The sequence below is a fragment of the Lepisma saccharinum genome, chromosome 15 (assembly GCF_977018435.1).
Source record: "Lepisma saccharinum chromosome 15, izLepSacc3.1, whole genome shotgun sequence".
In the NCBI taxonomy this organism is placed as follows: domain Eukaryota; kingdom Metazoa; phylum Arthropoda; class Insecta; order Zygentoma; family Lepismatidae; genus Lepisma; species Lepisma saccharinum.
This window is the reverse complement of record NC_139243.1, coordinates 35,613,940-35,624,583: the sequence shown is the minus strand read 5'-3', so window position 1 is coordinate 35,624,583 and position 10,644 is coordinate 35,613,940. Positions and strand designations below refer to the sequence as shown.

The window sequence follows — 10,644 nt, the reverse complement described above, 5'->3', positions numbered from 1 at the left end:
TATTTAATAGTATTAGTAGTATTAATTTAGCTAATTAATTAATTAATTAATTATAAGTATTATTAATTAATTATGAGTATTATTATTTAATTAAAGTATAATAAAACAATGGTAGTGTGAATTTGGAGAAACTTTTAGAAATAACCTCCCCCCCTTGATAAAATCCTGCGTACACTACTGTTACCATGTACTGTAATTTGTACACACCGGTAGTCCTTGGACGCAAATAAACTAAACTAAACTAATATTTATTCTAAGTTGTACTGTAAGTGCAATTATTGTTATGTATTTTCTGTCTTGGAGCACCATGAAATATTCAGATGCAGCATGGACAAAATGAACCAAAAAAATATTTATCACTGTTATATTAGATTGCTTCATTGGAACATGCTGACTGTCTTCTGTATTACTTCAAGTATTCTGCCGAGGTGCTAGATCTGGTTATAGCCAATTTTCTTTGTCCCTGTATCCAATAGGGTGTATCAACCCTCTCATCCCTCCCTTTTTTTTTTTTTAGAAAGTCTAAGGCTTACAGTGTGCAGATGTTTGTGGGGTGTTTTTTTTCTTTTAAAAAAGTAAAATAAAAAAAAAAAAATTAGAGATCAGGATTTTAATCCACACTGCGTGTGATTGTATTTCAGAAGGCTTCTGCATACTGGTCTGATGATAGTCAAGAAAATTTGGCTGCTCCAATGTCTGATACGTGTTTCTCTCCAGTGGAAGTACTCATAAAATCTGAAACAGAAAGTGCTGATCCATTAGTTTGTGAACAGACATCTGTGGAGAATGTGTGGCTTCCGGATGAGTCGTGTATCAAGACTGAAACAGGATCATTCGAGGAACCTCCCGATGTTGATATCTCTGTTGACATCAAACCATCTAATGAGTACATACAGGATGCTTCTGTTGACATCAAACTATCTACTGAGAAAATGAATGAAACTTCAGTTTGTAAAGTGGAAAGTGTGAGTGGTGATAGTTGGATTCATTTCGAAGACAAAACTCAGGAAGTTTTTATTGGAGAAAATATTCTTAAAAGTGCAGGATATTATCCATGTGACCGTGGACAATTTGTTAATGAAATGGCAGCTGAGTACGGTGACAATAGTGAATTAATTTTAAGTGAAGATGAAGACATGAAGTATAGTGGAGAGAATCCTGATGAAGTGGAAGGTGGCAGTGTGGCAGATTGTGGAGAAAGGTAGGTGAAGGAAATTTTAGTATAAGGATTTAAAATGAGCATGACAGTACTATTGGACCTTACTTCGTGTAGGTTATGATGCTTATAATTTACTGTATTGTGTCACCAGTGCTGCAGGGTTATTGGTCATTTCGTACAAGGTTGTCCAGGAGTATCCACCCCAACAGGTCAGATTGGATGAAATTTGTTACATGACATCTTTGGAGAAATATAAGAACCCATATATTTATTTTTGCTTTGGAATATCAACTCTAGTATGGAATTTATAGTACTTCGAAATTTCCTGCCATTAGATGCCTTTTTGTGTGTGTGTGTGTGTGAAATCAAGCGATGTATAGAGAGGCATGTCCAGGATTTTCGACGAAAAAACAGGGGGTTATGTATGCTCTTTCGGTAGTCAGCCCTCATATTGTCATCTTTTCCTGCCTTTGATTGTTTTTCTGTAGGAATACTGGACCAAATGGTGGGTTGTGACCCCTGCCAACCCCTCCCCCTTTTCTCCTTGAGATTACACAGCATATGTAAATATTCTGGTTGCCTGACTGTGGAGTTATACACTTGCATGATGAGATGTGACGTGGCGTTTCCCCTTATACTATTTCAAATAATTAAAAAGATAAGTTTGACGCAGCATTCCTATCTCCATGCCAAACAACAGAAATGTTAATATCACGGTTTTAAGCAAAACTGTGCACACTCGAGATGAGATACCACATTGTGGCATTACGTGCGTACTTTTTAACACAGAAATGGTGTTGCTGGTGTAGTCTTGTGCATTCTCGCAAGTTTCATTTTGTAGACATTTATTCCTATGTATTGTTAAAATGTATAATCAATGCAAAAGTTGGTCCATGTGGGCCGGAACCGGAGATGGCATCATAGTGGTGAACAGGGGCAGGTACCCTAGTTCACAGCCAAATGAGTGCAAGAAAGGGCCAGATCTGGCACCAAGAGAGCTAAGTTGTCAACACTGCCATGGGGGAAGAGCTTGGGAAGATCCCGTGGAGACTGTTCCACATGCCCTTAAAGTGCACAGCCAAGGTACGGTAACATATATTTACATGGAAAATCATAAATTATAATTTCTCACTGAAATTTGACTTCAAAGTGTAAAATTCTACATACCTGGCAATGCTGTTGCTACATGCCAGCCGACGCAGCTTGTTTGATATTCCAAGAGCTAGTCATAAATACAGAAAGTAGACTTCTATTTTGTCAAGACTGATATTCATTTTAATCTCTATGAGTTCCTTTTTCAAAATGTATAGTTTGGCCATTGATTGTCCCACTTAAGTCATTAAACTAATCATGTATGCTTTCATTGAGTGAATAAATTTATGTGGTCCTACATACTATATTCTCATTGATAAAAGAAGGCATACTAGTATAATTGACGTTCATTCACATAGAGGTGCTGACTGTGCCAGTGACCATTATTTAGTAATTCTTAAATTAAGAGAATGACTCTCTGTGATAAATCATCAGCAACAAAATCTAAAAGTTCTAAAATTTAATACAGGAAAATTTGCTGATGATAGAATTAAGAAAGATTACCAAATTAAACTAACTAACTAACTCTCTAGCCTTCTTAAACCCGAAGGTTCATGGCTGCAGCAACACAGGCCTTCCATCTGTCCCTATCTTGAGCAAGATCTATATATTCTTTTCCATCCCTACCGTTTTCCCTTAGGTCCATCTCAACGTTGTCCCTCCATCTTCGTCTTGGCCTTCCTACAGGTCTCTTACCATCAGGTTTCCCAACAAGAATCCTGTGAACTCCTCTTTCCTCTCCCATTCGTGCCACTTGGCCTGCTCACCTAAGTCTTCTTGATTTAATTTTTCTAATAATATCTGGAAATGAATACAAATTATGTAGTTCTAAATTATGTAACCTTCTCCACTCACCTGTCTCCTCATCCCTTTTAGGTCCAAAGATTTTCCTAAGGATCTTATTTTCAAATACTCTCAATTTATGTTCCTCTTTCAATGTAAGGAACCAAGTTTCACGCTCATATAATACTACAGGCAAAATTACTGTTTTGTATATTTTAACTTTTAGTTTCTTAGATAATAAACGATAAGACAAAAGTTTATGAAGAGAGAAGTAACATGCATTTCCTGAATTAAGCCTAGTTTTTATTTCCTCTTTAATATAATTTTCACTTGTTAATATTACTCCTAAGTATTTGAATTGGGAACTGGTTCAAACGAGTTGTTATCAGTAATTAGATTTTGATTATTACCTAACACTTTGTTTCGGCCTGTAAGCATATATTTAGTTTTCTCTTGGTTAACTTCCAAACCTATCTCTTTAGCAGTTTTGAAAAATATTTTAGCATTATTCTTAATTGTATTCACATCATCCCCCAGTAAGTCTACATCATCTGCATATGCTAACAACTGAGTCACACCATTTAATTTTAGTCCTTCTTTAGTTTCTTTTACCTTCCTAGCAGCATATTCTAAGGCAAAATTAAAGAGCAATGGAGATAATGCATCTCCTTGTTTTAACCCATCATGAATTGTAAATTTGTCAGACACATTAATAACCACATGAATTTTACTTTCTGTTTCACTGGTGCATACTTGTATCATACTAACAAGCTTCTTAGGTATTCCAAACTCGACTAATATATTATATAATTTATCTCTTTTGACTGAATCATATGCTTTTTTGAAATCAATCAATAGCTGATGGACATTTTGATTATATTCCCACTTTTTTTCAAGTGTCTGTCTGATGTGAAAAAATTGATCTGTAGTTGATCTGTTACGTTTAAATCCACATTGATAATCACCTATAATTTCATTAGCATATGGGGTTAGTCTTGTTAAAAGAATGTTAGATAATATTTTATATGTTGTTGAGAGTAGAGAAATTCCACGGTAATTATTGCAGTTCATTTTATCACTTTTTTTAAACACAGGAACAATTATGTATTCTTTCCACTGTTGAGGGATTTCTTCTTTATTCCATATTAAACAAATTAATTTATGAATTTGACATATTAATGAATTTCCACCATATTTAATTAACTCAGCTGATATTAAATCAATGCCAGGTGCTTTGTTATTCTTTAGCCTTTTAATAGCATCTTTAACTTCAGTCAAGTTAGGTTCTGGAACTAAAGGTCCTGTTGTGTGCACTTCATTTACTTCTGATTTATCTCCTACATGAACATTTAAAAGGTCATCAAAGTAGTTCTTCCATCTATTTAGGATATCGCTTGTGTCAGCTAGAAAATCACCGTCTTTATATTTTATCAAGTTTACTTTAGGTTGCCACCCCTTTCTAAATTCATTTACACCTTTATAAAAATCTCTGATATTTTTGTTTTTGCTGTTTGTTTCAATTTCGTTAATTTTGCTTTTCAAGTAATCTCTTTTTTTACTTCTAAACGTGCGGTTAACTTCTCACTTTATTCTATTATAATTGCTTAGATTTTTATCATCAGAGTTATTTAACCACCTAAGTCTAGCCTGATTTCTTATTAGTATTAGATTATGACATTCATTATCAAACCATGGCTTACTTTTTCTCGGTTTATGGTATCCTATACTTTCTTTAGCTGCTGATTCTATTGCATTGCATATGTGCTCCCAATTCTTATTTACGTCTGTTTCATTTATATTTTCATCATCATTTAAATCCTGCAAAACATCAAATCTATTTGACAGTTTAATTTGGTAATCTTCCTTAATTCTTTCATCAGCAAATTTTCCTGTATTAAATTTTAGAACTTTTAGATTTTGTTGCTTATGATTTATCACTGCGAGTCTTTCTCTTAAATTAGGAATTACTAAATAATGGTCACTGGCACAGTCAGCACCTCTATGTGTACGATCGTCAATTATACTAGTATGTCTTCTCTTATCAATGAGAATATGATCTATCTGATTATGAGTTTTACCATCTGGAGAAGACCAGGTATATTTACGGATATCTTTATGTTTAAAAGTGGTACTTTTCACAATTAAATTCTTTGAAGTTGCAAAAGTAATCAATCTTATACCATTATCATTACTTAATTCATGAAGACTTTCTTTACCAATCGTGGGTTTAAATGTCTCTTCTTTGCTAATCCGTGCATTACAGTGACCTAACAGAATTTTCATATCATGCTGAGAAAATTTATGAAAGACCTGTTCTAACTCTGTAAAGATCATATTTAGTATTATCATCTTTATCTTCCGTTGATGCATGTATGTTTATTAAAATAATTTTACACCACCTACCCTGTAAAACTGAATATGATATCCTATCATTAATAAATTCTACTGTTTTAAGAGCCGAGATAATTCTATTATTTATGAAAAAGCCTGTTCCAAAATTATGATTTTCAGTACCACCATAGAAAAAAGTATAATTTTTAGTTTTACAATTCCCTTCTCCTGGCCACCTAACTTCCTGGACAGCTACTACATCTAATTTATACTTAACTATCTCATTAACTGTACACTGAAATGCCCCAGGCCGGTAAAGGCTCAGAACGTTCCAGGTGCCTAATTTAATATCCTTATTCCTAATGTAGATCTTATCCTTAGTCCAGGGACCTCCCAAAGTAGTCCCCGCCCGGAGATCCGATATTTTCCAGGATTTAAATGATGATGAAAATATAAATGAAACAGACGTAAATAAGAATTGGGAGCACATATGTAATTCAATAGAATCAGCAGCTAAAGAAAGTATAGGATACCATAAACTGAGAAAAAGTAAGCCATGGTGTGATAATGAATGTCATAACCTAATAGAAATAAGAAATCAGGCTAGACTTAGGTGGTTAAATAACTCTGATGATAAAAATCTAAGCAATTATAATAGAATAGAGCGAGAAGTTACTTGAGATGCAAAATTAACGAAATTGAAACAAACAGCAAAAATAAAAATATCAGAGATTTATATAAAGGTGTAAATGAATTTAGATAGGGGTGGCAACCTAAAGTAAACTTGATAAAAGATAAATACGGCAATTTTTTGTCCGACTCAAGCAATATTTTAAATAGATGGAAGAACTACTTTAATGAGCTTTTAAATGTTCATGTAGGAGATAAATCAGAAGTAAATTAAAGTAGGGCCGCAATAAGAAGCGGTGTGCAATCAGAACGCAGAACGGCAGAACGTGACCAAATTCTGTCTCCTCGTTGGCTGCCATGTGGCTGGGGGTTTTCTGCGTTGCCACGTTCTCACAAACAGGCGGACAGACTAATCAGCTGTTGGCAAGCTCTGGGAAAAAATAAAACGTCACGTTAAATTAAGCACGTATGTATAAGTATGCTAATATATGTTATTTCCTTCGTAAAGTGATACATTAACAAATCTAGAAGTTTGAATCTGAAGTTTCTTAACCTTCCTGTGTGAATTTTACTTTCTGGCAAGCATGAAACATTTTCACTTCCTGCTCTACACAGCAACCGAAAACCTTCACTGAAAGAACCTTTGTTGTGTTTTTATTATGGTACATTTCAAGCATCAGCTACTGGCATCTTTTTACATGTGTTGTATCGTATCACAATTACCAACAAAAGAAAATGTGTCTTGTGTTATGAACAACACTGTGGCAAATCGTTCTCCTTTCATTTGCCTTCTTTGTCACGCTGCGGCGTTTGTCTTTTTCGCAACTCGATACCGACCACAGCTATGCCGGCCTATTGTTTTTGTATACGAAACTCGCCCTTTTGTAAAGACATGGAATTTATACTTCTGTAACATTGTTGAAGCTTCAGAACATACAAATGAAATATATTTCTTGAAAATTAGGGCGAATTACATACAACTTCATTTCGTTAACACGTTCTTAAAATATATTTTGCGGAACGTACAAAAATTCACCTCTAAAACAGAATTTCACAGATCTGAGTTACTGTATTAAGAGAAGAATTTATCAAGAACAATCAATTGTGTGTGAATTGATTGATTGAGTTGGTGTTTTAAAGTCCACTTTATGCACACTACGGCTAATCTGGAATGGACCTACAGTTGGAAGTGGGATCCGAACCACTGTGTGCCTTGACAGGGCACTTACAAGGCGACGACACTTACCCTACCACTGTACCATCGGGGAGGCACATGTGGGTGTGTGAAGTGAGTTAATTTTGGAAGCTACATGACAATACAGGTTCTGGCAATACAGAGTTCAATAAATTACAACGAAATGCTTGGCAATTGCTCGATTTCCTAAACATTAATGATACATTTGGTACATGTGTTATTAATGCTTCGAGCTACCTGTATGTAAAAACATAAAAAATGAATGAAAGAACAGAAGTAGTTAACGTTGTTCCTTTAAGTAGGAAAAGAGTCGGAATGAGAACAATGGAAGGGTCCCATTGTTGACTGTTTAACCAGATGTTTAATCCTATACGTGTCTCTGTGGACTCCTGGAAAATCCTGAAGTCGGCCAATCCGGCAACGTTGCATCACTACCAGAGCGGGTGGTTCCACGCTGGTTGCTAGCGTGTCCCGACTGTAAGTACACACAGCAGAACCTTTAGTTCCAGAACCTAACTTGACTGAATTTAAAGATGCTATTACAAGGCTAAAGAATAACAATGCACCTGGCATTGATTTAATACCAGCTGAGTTAATTAAATATGGTGGGAATTCATTAATATGTCAAATTCATAAATTAATTTGTTTAATCTGTATACAGGATGTTTCTAAAATAACAACCCATTTAATGAAAGAAAGACAATCACAGACGGAATACACAGTCCCACTAAATCTACGTTCACCTCAGTTCAACATGGCCACCCTGCATGTCGACACAGTCCTTAAAAACCCTTTCCAGCATTTGTGCTGCAATGTTATTCACAGCCTGAATAATTCGTCCGTTGAGTTGTTCAACGGAGTTGATCTTGACTTTGTACACTTGCAATTTCATAAAACCTCAGGCAAAAAAAGTCCAAGGGTGTGAGATCTGGTGATCTTGGTGCCCATATCCGTTGTGAACCTCGTCCAATCCAGCGGTCGGAAAATGTCTCGTCCAGATAATCTCTCACAATGTGAGCAAAGTGGGAGGGGCACCATCCTGTTGGTAGAACACAGTACCCACTAGCAACTGAGGTTCCAAGAAGAGCTAAGCATGTCCAGTAGGGTTGTGACAAAAAAATATTTTTTTAGCCTGTAGTAGAAATCAATGAACTTTTTAATACAGAATCAGAAAATGACAATTATTTCTTTCAATTCATAAAAAATGTTCCGCACCAATGACAATGAAAATTCTCAAATTTAAGTACATTCAGCACAGTCAAAATGTATTAGTTGAAATAAGCTTCAGATTCAAATATTTATCTGTTTTGCATTTCTGGTACAGTTCTTCCATTATTTTAACCCCTCGTTCGGCACAAATATTCGTCCGTGGTATATCTACAACGGATCTTTCAACATTCCAGTGAGATACAAAGCACTTCATGGCTGCAGAGCAAATTAATTCGGAAATTCCATCCATCAGTTTCTCGTGAATCTCTGCGTTGAACATTTGGTTAGAAAACCAGGCTTCCTGCCACATATTTGAGATGAAAGAGCATGGTTTTTCCAGTGATATTCTCCATTTAGGAATGAGGAAGTACGAGATAAGAGCATATACAGTATAGCACGTGAATTCCATCTGGCATTGTGAAGAGACGGTAATTTTCTCCATTTAATTGCTGGGTATGCTCCAGTTTCTTTAAGGAAACGGAATGCTCTACATAACTCATACAGAAATCTAAAATCATCTCGCCAACCTGGATTTTGAACAGTTATCATTTCACTTTCTGGCTTGTAGGAGTGCTGCAAGACATCGTATTGTTTTATCACTTCGTCCACGAATTCATAGTTGAGAGTTGGTTTGGTAGAAGAAATCAGATTAAAGAAGTCTAACACATGCTTTATGATTCTATGAAGAAAATGGTGATGGCAGCCAATGTAGTGTGGCTCATCTAATCCTCTTGTGATCATTTTACTTTCTAATTTTTGAACAATTCCATTCACTCGTCCAGTATTTACTGCTGTTGTGTCACATACGATCATTTTGAAGTTCTGCTTTGCAGTGCATTAAAAATATCCTGTGATGATTCAGCATATGTATCAGAAGAGTTGAATTAAAATTGTTAGGCCTCCCCGATGGCGCAATGGTAGCATCGTAGCCTTGTAATCAAGGGGTCCCGGGTTCGTTTCTCTTCTTGCAAAATAGATTTTATTTTGCGCTTCGCATCTTCGCCACTTCTAACAGCTCGCGAAACACCTGACTGTGATGGTGTTGGAACACTAATTCCATCTTCGGCCAGACTGAAGCACACTACAGCAGCTTTATTAATTGAAAGAGATTTTTTGTCACCAACTCAGCTGCATGTGATGTTGAAAAACGCACAACTCGTTTTCTTTTGTCATTTTCATCACTACTTACTTCTGCTGATGATGCGTCGTCTACATCAGTGGCAAAGACAGCGTTTGGTTGAGATTGTGAAGCCGATTTTCGCACTCGCTTAGAGGGATGGATGGACGATTGTGGATCAAATGTGCTTGTTACATATCTAATTAAATTGATTGATTTGGTGTTGTAAGTCCACTTTATGCACAGTAAGACTAATCAGGACTGTACCTACAGCTTAAAGTAGAATTCAACGGTAAGCGAATTGCAAATCACGAGTATCAAGCCTAAACTCTACATTTCTGTTATTTACGCTCTACCATTGCATCAATAGCTACATTCTGCGTCAACAATTCCGCAATTTTCTTAATCGCTTTACTTGATTTATAATATGCTATTATAATACTAATATTGAACTACCAAACCTCAAAATAGAGAAAATATACACAATTAGTCACGTAATAAATAATCATTTAATAATTCCTACATTAATTTACTAATTATTACATTAATAATGCCCTTTTCAAATGTTTGTGGTATTTTTAGAAAGAGTCCCAAAAATAGTTGTTGTTGATAATGTAGCGTTATAAAAATATTAAATTTATTGTGAAGCTCTTTCCGAAGAATCCTCGCTCTTTGAACCCACCAACAGTCACACACACTGTATAATTAGCATAATCTGTAACTACATACAGACACAAATACACGTATCATTTTAAATAATGTTTTACTAAAAATATAAACACATTTTATTAGTCATTTTATCGTGAGCGATATTATAAAGATCTACTTTTTTTGTAGCTACAGGCTACAGTACCGTACATACAGTTCTTGTGACACACACTGAAACTTAAACGGGTTGGTGCGGGAAGTTTTTTTTAGAGCCACCTGTAATAATTATTTTTTAGTAATCAGGTAACAAAAGCTCATCATTTGCAACCACAGGAGATACAAAATTTTGCAATTTTTTTTTTAGTCATAACCCTAATGTTCAGGTATGCATTGGATTGAATTGTGTCCTCTGCAAAGAAGAACGGGCTGTACACCCTCCCTTTCATGATCCCTAACCACACGTTAACTTTTGACATTGCT

The 10,644-nt window shown here is 35.4% G+C and overlaps 1 protein-coding gene across 1 annotated transcript in view; it reads left to right on the top strand.

The window, feature by feature from the left end:
- The first annotated feature begins 680 nt into the window (after positions 1–680).
- The window catches only part of LOC145999452 (uncharacterized), a 43,128-nt gene continuing 33,164 nt past the window's right edge, over positions 681–10,644 (top strand). Inside the window, exon 1 of the mRNA XM_083136411.1 lies at positions 681–1,201. Coding sequence (XP_082992537.1) covers positions 693–1,201 — 509 coding nt within the window. The 5' untranslated portion in view covers positions 681–692. The remainder of the gene's footprint in view (positions 1,202–10,644) is intronic.